General features: G+C 44.1%; 1 protein-coding gene and 1 long non-coding RNA gene across 2 annotated transcripts; one reads left to right on the top strand and one right to left on the bottom strand.

Annotated features, from left to right (window-relative positions):
• Positions 1 to 2,207: 2,207 nt before the first annotated feature.
• LOC308470927 (keratin, type II cytoskeletal 4-like) lies at positions 2,208 to 15,089 on the top strand. Its single transcript, XM_080994637.1, has 9 exons — positions 2,208 to 2,848; positions 5,170 to 5,390; positions 6,981 to 7,041; positions 7,211 to 7,306; positions 8,412 to 8,576; positions 10,134 to 10,259; positions 10,891 to 11,111; positions 12,414 to 12,448; positions 13,495 to 15,089. Exons 1-9 carry the CDS (start codon positions 2,315 to 2,317, stop codon positions 13,758 to 13,760), a joined length of 1,725 nt encoding a protein of 574 aa, XP_080850763.1. The 5' UTR covers positions 2,208 to 2,314; the 3' UTR covers positions 13,761 to 15,089.
• Positions 9,935 to 11,025, bottom strand: LOC308471207. The gene is made up of 2 exons (XR_013982791.1): positions 10,884 to 11,025; positions 9,935 to 10,233 (listed from the first exon to the last, which is right to left on the bottom strand). It is a non-coding gene; the product is annotated as an uncharacterized lncRNA (long non-coding RNA).
• Positions 15,090 to 17,076: the final 1,987 nt, after the last annotated feature.

Here is a 17,076-nt window from a genome sequence, read left to right on the forward strand (position 1 = left end):
ATCCAAGTGGTCTGCTTCTTCCAGGCATGCCTGGAGTTGTTCAGCAACCACTCGCTCAATCACCTTGCCTAAGAATGGAAGATTTGAGACTGGGCGATAGTTGGCCGTCGTGGCCGCATCTAAAGATGGTTTCCCCTTTTCTCAGGCTGGATGGGAGAAAATGGCTGGCAAGGTCTGATTCCTCGTGGTGAACCAGGGACGCTCCTTGTCCCAAACAACCAAAAATTTTATAGCACCTCAAAGACTGGCACCTTTATTCTTGCGTGCATTTCTGCAGCCACAATGAATAAGCTAGCCTTTCAGGTGCCTTCACTCTTGGGCACCTAGGTATGGTCTTTGTGTCTCTGCTGGGTGACCTGATTTGAGGCAATAGCCATTTTAGATTAGGATACGGGGTGTCTATAAGCAAGGATGAGCCTACCATCCAAGGCTGGTCATGGTGTCATGCCAGTGCCTGGATGGGCTGTGGATGATTGATGACATGTTGGAGTGGTTTTCACTGGGAGGTGCAGGTGAGCACTACTGCTGCTCTGTCACCACTTGTCAGGTCTGTCAATCGGAGGACTAAAGCTCCAATTCGGCAGCTTTCTGGGCTTATCGCAGTGAATGAACTGTAACACTTACCTGAATAAGTGCATTGTGATTCAATGTGAATAGAATTTTCAACAGTTCATATACCAGCTGTAATGCTCCCTGACTTGTGATGAGTCAAGTATCCCATTGTTCTACCTTTTTCTCTCTCTAACATTAGGGATGGGCAAATCTCTCTATGTTAGTTTCTCTCAGTTTCCAGTCATAAGTGCTGTTTCCCACATTTCTGCATCAGTTTGATTTTTTTGTCATAATCCTAATACATTTTTTTCGCATGCAGTTTTGACTGATATGCCTATTTTGGCAAGGTATTGCCCCAACAGAATTTGCTTTTGCATGCTGTTTTTACTAACTTTTGCATTTATGCACACTTTCCTCTAGTGTATGCATTTTTTGTTCGCATCATTTGGCTGGTAAACTGCACAGCAAAATTCAGAGAAGTTCAAATGTCTAAGGAAGGTTGTGCTTCTGTTCACATACAGTTTCGAGAAGTGCAGATTAGGTAGATTAATCTTTGAATGCAAACTGAAGCAAATCTCCTTCCCATCCTTAAGCCTTTCCCTCCCAGAGTAACTTACACGATTATGTATTGTTGCTTTTTCATTCTCTTAAAGAAGGCAGTTCTTTCTGCATTCCCGCCGTATCCAGGCAGATTGAAGCATATTGGGTTTGGGATTGTTCAAAATAACGCGGTGGTTATCAGCCATCTTTGTCCTACTTATATTTGAACTGTGCTGCATTTAGAATGGTAGACTCCTTGGGGCAGAGCCTTTCTGCAAAGTGACATGCACGCTGATAGAGCTATATAGATAATCGTGCTAAAAGAAAGATGGGATATAACATTTTAAAATAAAGAATAAATATACACAGTGAATGAATGAACGATTGCTTTGAAAATAAAAGTGATTGGGGGGAGAAAAGAATCAAACATGCCACCTTGAGCTCCTTGGAGGAAGAGCCAGATAAAAATGTTGTAAAGCCCACAAGAGGCCTGGCAAGCTACAAGTTCTTTCCTGCTTGGCTGAATATTGTCATTTATTTGGCGTTTCAGATTGAGGAAGTGTCTTTTTCTCTACCCAACCTCCCGCCCCTTTGAGAAATCTGAAAGTCAGATTTGATGTTGGATTTATTTCTTTTATTCCAAGAAGAAATGCCCAGATGTGTGGTGCAATTGTGGGTGTGTATTTTTTTAAAAAAGTGAACTCTGCATGTCAGAAGGTTAATTTTGGAACCCTCTGAAAGGAACCATCTGCCATCAAGTTTCAGAAAAGGGAGTGATGGGGATAACTCAGCCAGGGGATTATTTTCCCTGCAGGGCAAAAGAATGTCAAGGGAACCTGCCATGCCCTGCCATTCAGGCAAGGCTCATAGAGAAATCTAGTCTTAGTTGACAGAAGGGTGATGCAGGTAATCTGGGGTCGCCAGGAGTTCACTGTCAAGTTGCAGGTTCTTCTCCAGCTCTTTGGGGTGTGTTTAAGGGAAGGTCAGTTTCTGGCACAGAGCAAGAGGGAGGGTGCCAAGCACACCTAAGCTCAAGAATACAATATAAAAAAATGACTACTTTTTTTCCTCCACTCCCCTGTCACCCAGCCAACTCTCCGAACGGATAAAAAGGTACATCTTCCTCCCTCCTGCCAGAGGGGCTCAGTCTCATTCATTACTGGGAACTCTTCCTTGGAACATCACTCCTTACACTACCAGCAAGACAACCTCTCCTCTAGCCATGTCTCGCCAGTCCTGTGCCCGGAGCATTGGAGGAGGGTTTCAGAACAAGGGTTTCAGTTCCAGCTCTGTCTGCTTTGGGGGTGGAAACAAAGTCAGCTTCAACACTGCTTCCATGTCCCGTGGATGTAATGTCCGTAGCGGAGGCGGTGGCTTTGGCAGCAGGAGCCTGCATAACATGGGGGGCAGCAAGAGAATCTCCTATGGTGGATATGGTGGCGGTGGCTTTGGCGGGGGTTTCGGTGGCGCCTGTGGCCAAGGGGCTGGGGGCTTTGGAGCTGGTGGTGGCCTTGGCGGTGGCCTTGGCGGTGGCCTTGGCGGTGGCTTTGGCGGTGGCTTTGGCGGTCCAGGTGGACTTGCAATCTGCCCTCCATTCCCAGGATGTCCACCTGGAGGCATCAAAGAGGTGACCATCAACCAGCACCTCCTGCAGCCCCTCAACCTGGAGATAGACCCGGAGATCCAAAAAGTGAGGATTGAAGAAAGGGAGCAGATCAAGACCCTCAACAACAAGTTTGCCTCCTTCATCGACAAGGTGAAATGATTTTGAGAGCATTTAACTTGCATGTAGCTCCAAGATTTTCTCTTTCTCTTTCCTTTTTGTTTCTCAGTATGAGGGCCTTTTGTCTTGTGTCTGTACTGAGTATTGTGTCTATCAGATCTGGTCTGATTTGTATTTTTTAAAACAACAACAACAATGAATTTCAAGGCTGAAAATGGTGAAGCCATTTTAAAAGCGTTAGTTTGCTAGTTTTGTTATGATTCTTTCTAATTTGCCTTGTTATAAAATCTCAAATCAAGAGGTTTTATATTTAACCTGTATACTTCATGGAGGGGTGGTCAAATGTGAGTCCCCAAGGGCATGCCAGTCCTGAGTGTTTCAAGTAAACAGGAACATAATACAGGGCAAAAGTTTCTCTTAAAAATCTGTACCAATGTAACTGCCGTGGCTCCCTACAAAGGATTCTGGTTACTGCAGTTTGGTGAAGCAGATGCTTATTCTCAGAGATTCTTCCCCATTACAGAACTATACTTTTCAGGATGCCCTGGGGGGTATGACCTGTGCAAGTATGTACTATTGACATGCCCATTTGCATAATGTTGTCAGTACTAATCAGTAAGCAGTGAAAGATAATCTGGGAAAAGGTGGGCATATGTTTCTTCCCCAGGACAATCCTGGACCAATACCCAGAAACTACCATGTTGATCCTTTAGTGACCCTTCTCTAACATACAGATAGGAAAGGCTGGAAGCTATTTTGAATCCCACTAAACTGAGGGCATTAGATGCGCATTGAATGCACAGCTGACCTGCATCATACGTGCATCAGTGATGCAACAAATCCTTGTCCCTTCTTATTTCCTTTTCTGGTCACCTCCTCATTGCATCCCTCAGCCGCCTATTGTGACTCAAGGGTCTTGGGGAGGCTAAAAAGTAGTGGCTGCAGTACAGAACACGCAACTGGAAGGTCTCCCTGCTTGTGGGCAATGCAAAGGAAAGCCTAGAATGGAGGAAGGAGATGCATAAGTGGTGTTAGGAGAAAGCAACATCAGCAGGCAAGTTTGGACTAATGGCCATGTCCAGTACTCCATAAGAGGACACTGGGCAGAATCCAGCACCTGTTGCTGTGGTTTCAGTTATCCAGGAGTTGAGCAATGTGAAGAATACCTGGATGCTTTCAAAGCCCAGAAGGTGATGGTCACACCCTCATCATGATACAGGCAGTGGCCCCATCCTCATCTCCAGAAAGCAAGGGCAGCCTGACTTGTATGAGAAGAAGCAGGGCACTATTTCTTGCTCTTTAGAAGGAAACTGTGAAGGTCGTCATATCACATGTGGCATAACTGAAAGTGGCTTTAATGTGGCTCCTGAAGCTTTGTGCACGAGCCTGAGTGGAACAGAGCCACCAACAGTAATGGTGGCATTGAGACAATGGGCAGGTGTTTTTCTCTATCCTGTCAATTTGCTGGCACTGGAGGGAGAGGTTTGTTGACACCATCTTCTCTCCAGCCCTGAAGGTTAATAAATTTCCTCCAATATTTTAAAGATGAAAAGAGGGATACTCATTTTGTGCCTGCAGCCATACCTATTGCTAGCTCAGGAACACTGCTAAAACACCCCTGTCACTACTATTCTTTGCTTTGTATGTGCATCCATTGATTCTGCATTATCCCAAAGTTAAACAGTAAGCTTGTTCTTCTGGTTAAAGATATGCTAAAACAGCCTGACTTGTCTCCTAGAATATATTACCTACATTTCAAAATTAAGCTTAACCAACGGCAACCTTTGAAATAGCAGGATGCGCATTATGCCACCGCCAACCTTGGACAATCTGGTGCTTCCAGATGTCCTGGACTACAACTCCCATCATCCCCAACCAGCACAGGTGGGAGTGGGTGCGAGTATTGATTTAGAGCATCTGGAGGATATCAGCTTGGTGAAGGCTTCTCTACATATGCACATATTATGTTAATACACGGCAGTTCCTTCTGACATAGTTGGTTAGAGTGCGGTGCTGATAATGCCAAGGTTGCAGGTTCAGTCCCCGTATGGGACAGCTGCATGTTCCTGCTTTGCAGGGGGTTGAACTAGATGGTCTTCAGGGTTCCTTCCAGCTCTACAAGTCTATGATTCTATTATTTAGCTTCAAAGAAGCAGAGAAGAGAAAGCTTGCTCTATAGAAATTCACATTAGCATCATTTTTTTAAAAAAGGAACACCAAACTCTTCAAAAAACCAAAACAGGGACAGAACAGGAATAGTGATTTACTCCAGGAACTGCCCTCCCCTTTAAAGGCAATTAGAGTACATGATCATAACCCTTTCTTTCTCCACCCTTATTCTTTGTTTGGTTCAGGTCCGTTTCCTAGAGCAGCAGAATAAGGTTCTGGAGACCAAGTGGAAACTCTTGCAAGAGCAGGGCCAAGGGACTGGCATTGGTCAAAAGAACCTTGATCAGTTCTTTGAGGTCTATATCAACAACCTCAGGAAGCAGCTTGAGTGTCTTCAGAATGAGAGGAGAGGCCTGGAATCAGAGCTGAAGAACTTCCAAGATCTTGTGGAGGATTACAAGAACAAGTAAGGGATTATAGAACGAAAAGAATTGGGAATCAATAAATGATCTTTCCCACCGGTGCAATTGAAGGTGGATGGGCCAGGCCCAGACTACCTATTTGAAAAGCCAGACCTGGCCTTTTGCTGAAGCTAGGATGACAGAAAATAGAAATATTAACTTTCAATTTATTTATTTATTTATTTTAAACAAAAGTGTATATACCCACAGATAGAGTACAGAACGCCTCGGATGTGTGTGTGTTTGGTTTGCCTCTTAGCTTGGGCATTCAACAATGAATGTTCAGTGCCAGTGAGAAGACACAATTTGATCATGGTGTCATGCTTCTGGTGGGACCTAACTTCCTCTTGAATTTGAATTTGACCCCGGTAGAAATCTGATGGATTTGGAAAGGGATTATTCTATTTTATGCTCCCGAATTATCTGTGAGACCTTCCCTAGATCATTCATTGAGTGGAATGTGGAGTTGAACTTGAATCTCCATGGTCTACTTACTATATCACACTGAATGATCTGATTCACTGTTATATATGAGATGACTCATGAACATAGTATACATCCTGTGTGATGTACAGAGTAACCAGGGTTTTATTTAAGGTTGTTTTTTTTTGTAAAATCGTGTGATTATATTTTTTTTGGCTCTTTGCACCTTTATAATTATTGTAGCTAAGGTGAAAAACTATGGTTGATTTCCAATAACTCCTAACGTTGAAATATATGATTTTACAAATTGTTTTTGCTTTTCATTGCTCAAGACTCAATGAAGGCCAGTAACATGATTACACTACACTATAATTGGGCAGGGAATACCGTGGGCTTCAGATGTTGTACACTAGAACCTCCATATTCCCTAACCATTGGCCATGCTAGCTGAGGCTGATGGGAATTGTAGCTCAAAACACCAGGAAGGCACCACACTGGCTATGTCTGCTGTAAATGCTAGCAAAAATGGTGACCCACAGCTTGAATTCTGACAAACTGATCCATTGGGTAGCCCTAAGGTATGCATTTGGTGGCACTTGAAAATAGGTACTGTAATTTAATAAACCCTTGAGCCAGGAAAGTATGTTGTAAATCAGGATGGCGTTCAACAGAATCTTTGTTTGTCTGATGCCAAAGAATGTAGAATGTTCTTGGCAGAGGACAGTGTCTGAAGAATGGAAACAATGAAGAATGTTCTATGAGTTATAAACCTAGGATATCAAGTAACCCACAAAATTGGGGATTGGTAATTCTCTTTCACTTGCAGGCCAAGCAAATTCACAAGGCCTTTGGCTGTTAAGAAAATCTAGAAAGAAGAAGGCAGGGCTAGATGTCCTTTGCTCAACCCCACCCCCTCCTGATCTAGACTTTCTAAAAAAAAATTCTGGACCAAGATTTTTTAATCAAACGATGCTGTGGAATAACAAAGCAATATTTCACATATTACTTCTATTTTATTGTTGCATCCAAGATTTCAGTTTCTTAAAATAAATTGGACCTTTTTTTTACAAGAAATTGGGGAGTGTAGATAGATGTTGGAAAAGACACACAAAACTGTGCAAATAGAAAAGGGAAAGTATTTAAACCTGATGTTCTTTCTTTGCATTGACCAGATATGAGGAAGAAATTAACAAGCGCACGGCAGCAGAGAATGACTTTGTGCTCTTGAAAAAGGTAAGTGTGCCACTCTTCCTAACTCCTTTGCAGTGATTCAGAGGTGCAAGTTGCTATTCACATAATGGCATTTAGAATAACTGTGTGTGTGTGTGTGTGTGTGTGTGTGTGTGTGTTTGTCTCCAGCACTGTGTGCAAAATATGAACTTCTCTCTGTCCTTTCCTTCAGGATGTGGATGCTGCTTACATGAACAAAGTAGAATTGCAGGCGAAACTGGACTCCTTGACAGATGAAATCAACTTCTTGAGATGCTTGTACGACGCTGTAAGTAGTCTTTTTGTGGCCTCCTGGGAGAGCACTAGAGTGATGCGAATTTTGAGGTGGAGTTAAGAGTGAGTGACAGGTAGAGAGTCATTTGGGAAATGGCAACTGGAAGAAGAGATATGGAAATGAGGGGTGGAGATTAGAGAGGTAATGGAAGCATATGTAAAAGAGTTGGGATTGCTGTTATGAAAGTTAGGCTAGTCTAAAATGTTAGATTAGGAAATTATTCTGTATCTGATGACTACCTGTTTTGGGTGTCACATTGCTTAATTAAGTATTAGGGGTGTGCACAGGCCCTAAGTTTCCCTTTCTACCTATGTGCTTGTAAAAATTCCAGTCTGCTTCTGAGTCACTCTGTGCTGTCTCCGCTTTGATCTGTAATCCATCTCCTGAGCTACTCTGTCTAAAATGAAGCTCACAGTTTCCCCATTCACTATAATGGGAAATCTTTTATGTTCTTCATTGCTCTGCAGAAGGTGCAAAAGTGCATTGCATCCTCTCCATAAGACATCCTTGCAATGCATAAATCCACATGCACGCAACATTGTCTGCTGTTATGACAGCAATTTGACTAGTGTACAGTGGTACCTCGGGTTACAGACACTTTGGATTACAAGCTCTGCTAACCAGGAAGTGGTTGCTCCAGGTTAAGAACTTTGCTCCAGGATAAGAAGGGAAATTGCATGCCAGGGGCGTAGCGGTAGCAGGAGGCCCCATTAGCAAAAGCATGTCTCAGGTTAAGAACGGACCTCCGAGAACGAATTAAGTTCTTAACCCGAGGTACCACTGTATTATAACAGCTAATTTTCATGTCCAGTTTTTGGGATGCCAGAAAGTTCTAAGCAAAGTTTTTAGAAGGACAGACTTTTTGCAGGTGTGCCAATATGGACTGCCACATCCATTAGTCACCTTTAGAAAAAAAATAGACAGATGCCTCTACTAAGGGGAGAGGTAAGTGATAAAATCAACATTTATGGTGAAAAAACATGATGTGACCATGGCGCTGTCTACATATTTATTTATTTAAGGTAGATGTACTCTACACTTTAACCAAATGGACTCCCATGGCAGCTTACAAAAATCAGTAAATCGATTTCTTTGGCAGGAATTGAGCCAGATGCAGCAGACCGTTTCTGACACCTCAGTTGTCCTCCAAATGGACAACAACCGGAATCTGGACTTGGACAGTATCATTGCAGAGGTCAAAGCTCAGTACGAGGAAATTGCTCAGAAAAGCCGAGCCGAAGCAGAGTCTTGGTACCAGTCCAAGGTGAGTTCTCAGGCCTATCAAGCCTTGCCAGTCGAAAATGACCTCCTTGAGCAAAAACCAAATCCAAACAAACAAAGAAACTCTGGTTACAGATAGGTAGCCGTGTTGGTCTGCCATAGTCAAAACAAAAAAATTCCTTCCAGTAGCACCTTAAAGACCAACTAAGTTAGTTCTTGGTATGAGCTTTCGTGTGCAAGCACACTTCTTCAGATACACTGAAACAGAAGTTGCCAGATCCTTCTATATATTGAGAAGGTGGGGAGGGGTATTACTCAGAAGGGTGGTGGGAATGGGTGATTGGCAGATAGCTGAGATGAGCCTGTTGACGACTCTTAACGACTGCAATAGGTCTTACAGGAAAAAGCAAGGGGTGAGAAGGTGAGAAATGGCTTTGTCATGTATAATGAGATAAAGCCATTTCTCACCTTCTCACCCCTTGCTTTTTCTGTAAGACCTATTGCAGTCGTTAAGAGTCGTCAACAGGCTCATCTCAGCTATCTGCCAATCACCCATTCCCACCACCCTTCTGAGTAATACCCCTCCCCACCTTCTCACTATATAGAAGGGTCTGGCAACTTCTGTTTCAGTGTATCTGAAGAAGTGTGCTTGCACACGAAAGCTCATACCAAGAACTAACTTAGTTGGTCTTTAAGGTGCTACTGGAAGGAATTTTTTTGTTTTAAAGAAACTCTGGTTGTTCATTAATGGGAAAGGCCAAATGCACATAAGGCAATGTATTAAACTACGAGTGATCTGACTTCAGCTCCGTGTGCTTTGCTTTATTTTAACTAGAATCGCCATGGTTTCCCAATGTGTTTTACATTCGCAAAGCAAGTGCGGGTTCAAAATCTCTTGCCACTTGAGCCACAGCAACCCTAATGAAGTGGTCCTGTCTATGCTTATGAACATACAATGTAGTGCTTTGCTGGAACAGGCTAAAGGCCCCCATTATTTACAAAGAAGCCCAGCAAACAGCAGTTGGAACATAGGAAGCTGCCTTATACTAGCTCATCTGATTGGGTATTGTCTACACATAGTGGCAGCGACTCTCTGGGGCTTACAGCAGGGGTGGAGAACTTGTGCCCTCCAGATGCTATTGGACTCCAACTTTCACCAGATCCAGCCAGCAGGGTCAGTGATCAGTGATACGGGGAGCTGTAGTCCAACAACATTTGGATGGTCACAGGTTTCCCACGCCTGGTTCACAGACTTCCCCAGCCCTATATGTAGATCCTGGGAGTGATCCTAGGACCTTCCACATCCGAAGTATATGTTCTACCGCTGAGCTATTGCCCTTCCCCAGGGTGCTATGTTGTCCACTGGAAACTGGCTAGTAATCTACCAGTATTGCTTCAAAATCACTTGTAGGTAAGCTTTTAATCAGGCTAGTCCAACAAGCACTGCAAAAACACGCCTTTCTTTTTTGGGGACAACCTTGGAAGGGTGTCAGAGGGTTTGGCAAAACCTGAGCCATTGCTCAGCTGGGTTTTTGTTTGAAGAAGATTTATCTTCTCTGACATAACACAATTTGACCCCTTTCTTCTTTCTGAATTCCAGTATGAGGAGCTGCAGCAAACTGCTGGGAAACACGGTGACAGTCTCCGTGACACCAAGGCCGAGATCTCTGAACTGAACCGGATGATTCAGAGGATACGATCTGAAATAGATAATGTGAAGAAGCAGGTAAGGCTGGAGGAATATATGCAAGATTAACCCGAGGGTGGAGCGGGGCAGAGGTCTTTATTGGAATTTCACAATCTGGTCATCTTAGTCCTGTGCTGTTGTCTTAACTGCAGCAATTCATTTAGTAACACAACTAGTAACACAAGTAACACAACCAGCGCCTGCCAACCTAGCAGTTCGAAAGCACCCCCGGGTGCAAGTAGATAAATAGGGACCGCTTACTAGCGGGAAGGTAAACGGCGTTCCGTGTGCTGCGCTGGCTCGCCAGATGCAGCTTGTCACGCTGGCCATGTGACCCGGAAGTGTCTGCGGACAGCGCTGGCTCCCGGCCTCTAGAGTGAGATGAGCGCACAACCCTAGAGTCTGTCAAGACTGGCCTGTACGGGCAGGGGTACCTTTACCTTTACCTTTACCTTTAACACAACTAAAGGCAAGCCAAGAGATATCAGGCTGAAGTAGGATGGCCTCTTTGTTACTTCCTGACCTTGCACTTCAAAAACATATGGCACTCACAAATGGTTCCCAGTGAATGTAGGGGACCGCTGCATCCAGGAGGGATGGTGCTGCTGGTATTAAAAATAAAAATGATATTTCAGTAATCAGTTTTTCGAATGCCTTTCTTGCCTTTCAGTGTGAGAAGCTGCAGGCTTCCATTGCAGAAGCTGAGGAACGTGGTGAGCTGGCCCTCAAGGATGCCAGGGACAAATTGAATGAACTAGAGGTTGCCCTGCAGAAGGCCAAGGAAGAAATGACCCGTCTCTTGAGGGAGTACCAGGAGCTGATGAATGTCAAGTTGGCGCTTGATGTTGAAATTGCCACCTACAGGAAATTGCTGGAAGGAGAGGAGAGCAGGTGAGTGTGATGCGCAGGAAGGAGATGTGTATCTGGACTTTGCTGAAGAGAAGCAAAAAAAGGAAATCAAACTAGAGCTTTCATTGCATAACCGAAATGTAAGGGTGGGCAATGTATACCCATTGGCGAGGAAAGCATGTACTGCAGTGATAGGGAATCGTAGGATCTACAAACATTGCTGGGCTACATCTCCCATCATCCCTGATGGTTGTCCATGCTGAGAACTGTGGTCCAGCAACATCTGGAGGGCCATTGTTTGCCCATCCCTGATGTATTGCATACTGTGTACACATGTGAACTGGTCTGGCTCAGATTAAGCCATGGTTAAGCTTGATGGAATGGTAAGTGCTGAGATTAGGCTGTGGCAGTGCAAATCCTAATTGAGAGGGTTTAGGTGGATGCTGTGGCAAGAACAGGGGAAGTAGGGACATTGTTAGAGGGTGGCTCAGGGGACTGGAGTCCTGGTTCTTTTTTGGGGGGGTTAGGGTTCTTTCCTCCTTTTAAAAAAGATTTATTTATTTATTTTTGGTTACTTTACTTACTGCAAAGCTAGACCCCAGCCCCCTGCCATCTTTTTTGCCCAAAGGCATCTATCAAAATATTTTCATTTTCATTTCACTTTTAATTTGTATACCCCCTTTCTATATTGCTATATGCAAAATAAGCAACAAAGATCATACCTCTTACAACAATAAAAGCTGATGGAAATAAGTCATAATAAGAATATGAAGCATATAAAGAACACCTGCAATTTTTACTACTACTATTACTACAAATAATAATAATAATAATAATAATAATAATAATAATAATAATAATAATTCTTGAAGTACGTAGCAATTCACCTGGTGGAGAGAGGTTGGGGATGTCACAAACGAAGGCGCATCTCATTCTTCTGGGGTTGCCTCTGCTTCCAGTGCTGGGAGAAGTTTACAATGTGGACAGTGCAGCTGCAGCAACCACTGGAAGTTGTGGCAGGCTAGTGTGAGCTGAAGGATCATGCCTATCTGAATTACAAGTTCTGTAAAGTGTGTCCCTGACTCTTGAAATGAAGACTGTCTACCTGATCATGCCCACATTATTCCCTAGTGATCTTGATGGCCAAGCAAGCAGCTGCATCTGGGTCTCCTGTGTCCAACCCTATCTGCTCTCTGCACTGCACAGCACTCACCTTCGCAGTGCCTGATGATTAAAGCAACAAAGGGATTCAAAGGATTTGTTCATTGTTGTTCAGTATTTTGTGTATGAATGCCCAATTGGATCTCATCTCTTGCCTAAACATCAGGTTTTTTCTCTCCACAGGATGTCTGGAGAGTGTCAGAGCACCGTGAGCATCTGTAAGTAGTGACTCTGTACTCAACTTTTAAAATTAGTGGCACTATCCTATAACCAGCTGCTCTGGAAAATGGCATGCGCTGGCACCACTGTGTCTTGATGTGGTTTTTACAACAGTGGTCATAGTAGAGATGCACCAAGCTCTTAAGCACCATAGATACAGACACAGAAGGAAAGTTGTGGATGCAGAATGTGGCATCAGGGCTGTGGAAGATCCCCCCTTGCGCTATCCTGAACACTTTTTGACCACCACAAATGCAACTGTGTTGGTGCAACTCCAGTGTGCTGTAGTAACATGCCAGAAAGAGGTTAAAACTCAAGGAAGTCAGGGATGATGACCTGGAGGGCCACGGTTTCTCTGTCCCCAATTTTAAATGTTACAAAAATACCACGTGGGAACAACTTTTGTATGTGATGCCATGGTTTGCATTGCTTCATGCTCATGGGTTGGTAATATTTGTAACTCATTCAAAGCAAGCCAATAAACTTCATGGCTGAATGGGGATCATTTTGAACCCAGCTTCCCTTTAGTGCGAGGATGGGGAACTTGTGGCCCTCCAGCTGCTGCTGGACTGTAACTCCCATCATTCTTGACCATTGGCCATGCTGGCAAGGGCTGATGGGATCTGGAGTTCAGCAACATTTGGAAGGCCACAGGTTCCTTGCTTTAGGTCTAGTTCAGTGCTTAAGCCCTTACATGCCACACACTTTCTCAATTGACTCTCATCACATGGATGACTCCTTGGCCCTGGAGGCTTTGCTTGTCTTATTTTAAGATGCAAAGTAGCTGGGAGTTCTTTCTTTCTTTCTTTCTTTCTTTCTTTCTTTCTTTCTTTCTTTCTTTCTTTCTTTCTACAATGACTTGCCATCTCTTCAGGCGATGGCTTGCATGCTCCACTGGTGCATTCCTGGGACAGAATGCCCTGGAATAGACATGAAGTAGCACCACCCCCATGCTCAGTGCTAGAGAATTACATTCCAGGCATTAAATAGCCATATTAGTCCATAAAACCACCACAATGCTAACCATGGTTGTCTTCCTTTTTAGCTATGGTTGGCTCCTCCTCTGCTACTTCTGGCGGTGGATATGGTGGCGGATTTGGAGGTGGATTTGGAGGTGGAATGTGCTATGGAGGAGGATCTGGTGGCCTTGGTGGATTCAGCTCTGGAAGCGGAAGAGGTGTTTGCAGCATAGGAGGTGGGGGAGCTTGCTCTGTCGGCGGAGGATACGGAGGAGGATATAGTTCCGGAGGCACCATTGTGAAAAAAACCACCACATCCTCCACTTCCATCAAGTCTTCAAGCAGGAAATAAGAAGCAACAGGTGCAGTGATGACAACATCAGCATGGATGAAAGAACCATTTTTCTGAAGACCTCTGCAAAGCCACCCTGAACAGAATCTTGGCGCCTTTCAGAAAAATGGACTGTGCCCCTTATGGCCCTTATGGCTGCTCTCCCAGGATATTTTTTAAGTCTTGCATTGTTTGGGTGGGATACAGACTGAGTTAGCTGAACTTAAGTACCATTGAGTTCTGTGAGACCTGTCATTGCTAACTTGTCTCATTTATGTCAGTGGGACCTTAGTTCATCTAATGTAGTCGGTATCAAACCCAAGCAACCCAACCCAAACTTAGTCTGTAACTCACCCTTTGTTCTTAACTCATTGTTGACACATTTCATGCCCCTAACATAATTAGGTCTAGTCAACAGACGTGTAATATGTGAAGGCTGTGTTTGCATGAACAAGGGCGAACAGTATTAGGTAGTTCTATAGAGGTTATTCTAGGCAATGTGTGCCTTGCTTTTGTACCATTCACACATCTTTTATGTAGAGCAGCACTCTGCCCTGTGTCCTACAAGGAGGAACATCTCTATCCTAGGTATCCCAGAATTCTCATTGGCTGTTCTTCAACTGAGGAGACACTTTTATCTCTTTGGTGGATTGAAACACATGGAACAGCTGGATGCGTACGGTTCAGACAATAAAACAATTCTAGGAGTCAGGTTATTTGATTCTCATAACGTTTAAAGAGTACCGCTATTTTGTCTACATTCTAACTCCTCTGAATGAAACCTGATGGAGAAATAATGTGAATTCCATCAAAAACTGCTTATGTGAACACAGCCTTCATGTTTTGCTCATTCATGCAAATCAGTGCTATTTTTCTAGAAAAAAAGAGGTGCTGGAACTCACCATAAGCACCTCCCTCATTCTCTTAAATGGCAGTGGTGCCCACCTGATTGGTTCTGGAGAGTTCTGGCTCGAAAAAAAATGCCCTGATACAAATGAATATCTTTCCAGCTACTCTCCTGTGATTACCTGCCTGTGGTTTTGCTGAGTCATAATGGTTACTTACTTAAATGAATATGCAAAATACCTGCAGCTAAAAGGTAGGGGCATGTGATCTTGCCCAAGTTACACTCCTTTAAGTCCCATTGACGCCAATGAGAGAGCTTAAGCATATGCTTAAGTCATTCCTATTGAAAGCAAGACGGCTTATCCAGATTTAACTTTAGCTGCTTTGTGCTCCACATTCTGTCTTTCTTTTTGTAATGGCCTTGAAAATCTTTTTGTTTTGGTGGTGATTCCTTTCCTCTCGCGTGTGATCACTTGCAGCTCATTAAACTCTAAGTGAAGAGAACAATGGTGTCTTCTGGGTTTTTGCCAAGAGCTTTTATGCTGGGATAGTAATCATGGAAGCCTTATGATGGAGGATAAGGCTTTCAATGACTACTAGCCATGATGACCTTCTTCTGCCTCCATTGTGAGAGGTAGTGTGTCTCTGTATACCAGGTAGTGGCAAATTACAAGAGAGGAAAGTGTTCTTGCACTCAGGTCCTGCTTGCAGGTTTCCCATAAGCATCTACTGTCTTTCCCTGAAAGTAAGAAATCCCCTGAAAATAAAACCTACTTCCAGTTTTGTATCTCACTGTAATATAAGGCACCCCCAGAAAATAAGACCTCCCCAATAATAAGGCCTCCCCTGAACATAAGGCCTCCCCGGAATATAAGGCCCCTGAAGGCATCTGACTCCTCTGGACCGTAGTGGCGGGCGCCACCGTGCAGCTGTTCAGGCAGTGCAAGGTCTCTTTAAATCAGAGAGCCCGCACCACCGCCAGGACAAGCTGCCACCTGCTGCTCGCTCTGCCCTGACGGAGTGTGGCTGACTCACAATTAGACAATAAATGTGTACCGTATTCTTCTTCATGGAAAAATAAGACACCCCCTGAAAATAAGACCTAGCACATCGATGGGAGCAAAAATTAATATAAGACACGGTCTTATTTTCGGGGAAACAGGGTAGTAGCCACTGTGAGAACAGTTTCTCTCTCTCTGTGTGTATGTCTCCATTCTGTGCTGGAACAGAATATGGGGTTGGGGTCCATTCCCATTGCAGGTGTGAACTTCACAGCCCAAACTTCCAGTAACAGGCCAAGCAAGGCAGAGGGAGGTGGAGAAAGGGCTTTAGAGGGGGATGGCAGAATAGGAGGCTTTGGAGGAGGTGGCAGGGAATTGGAGGTAGATGTAAAACTGGGAGGGCAGGCAAGGAACTGATGATGGAGGGGATGGGGCAAGTTAGACTGAAGGGGACTGACACATGGCACAGGGAGGATCTTCTAATCTGGAGTATATCTAGACTACAAGCATTGGACCTGGGCCTATCTGTGACTCCAGATTCCTTAATGCCCTTTAATCACCCTGTTCAAAAAAAGGGCAAATTAGGTAGTTTCCATTTAATTGCAATAATAATCCAATTTGCCCCCCTATTCCTAATTTTCAGAACCCTCTCAAATATCATTTTCCAGGATTTTTCAAGAATAGCCATGAAAGTTAAACTTATGAAAAACTTTGTAGTGTAAATGGCCCCCAAAGCTGAAGGGCATTTCCATTCAAATGGTGTTTGTGTGCCACGTCATGTGATCAGTTATATGGGGTGGGGCTTACTTGCTCCCCACGTACTTTATTCAAGTTGGCACCCCTGGTAGAACATCTGAGATTGCAGCAGCATGACTGAAGTAGAGTCATGTGCACAGGATTGCGTATGCAAGTGAGACCTTCCCTTAAGTGGGAAACCTCATGCTGATTCACCTTTTGCTGAGACGGCCAAATGAACGGCTAGTGTCTCGCCTTAGTTTTGTAACTTTATGCTACCAAGCGCTTAACCACCACCCACAAGGAGCAATGAAAGATGTGCGGCTTCCCTCAAGGAACTCCTCCCACTGGCTTTGCAAACCTAGATTTCAGTTTCCTTTTACACCAAGTACACAATGTTCTTGCTCTGTTAGATAGTCAGATAGAAGCAAGAAAAATGGGACAGTGACAAACCACTGGATTTTCTCTTAGCAGAACTATGGAATACAGGGGTCAGCAAACTTTTTCAGCAGGGGGCCGGTCTACTGTCCCTCAGACCTTGTGGGGGGCCGGACTATATATTTTTTTGGGGGGGGAATGAACAAATTCCTATGCCCCACAAATAAGCCAGAGATGCATTTTAAATAAAAGGACACATTCTACTCACGTAAAAACACACTGATTCCTGGACCATCCACAGGCTGGATTTAGAAGGCGATTGGGCTGGATTCGGCCCCCGGGCCTTAGTTTGCCAATCCATGGAATAGAGGAAAAAA

The sequence above is a fragment of the Podarcis pityusensis genome (assembly GCF_964106645.2).
Source record: "Podarcis pityusensis genome assembly, chromosome: 2".
Lineage (NCBI taxonomy): Eukaryota > Metazoa > Chordata > Lepidosauria > Squamata > Lacertidae > Podarcis > Podarcis pityusensis.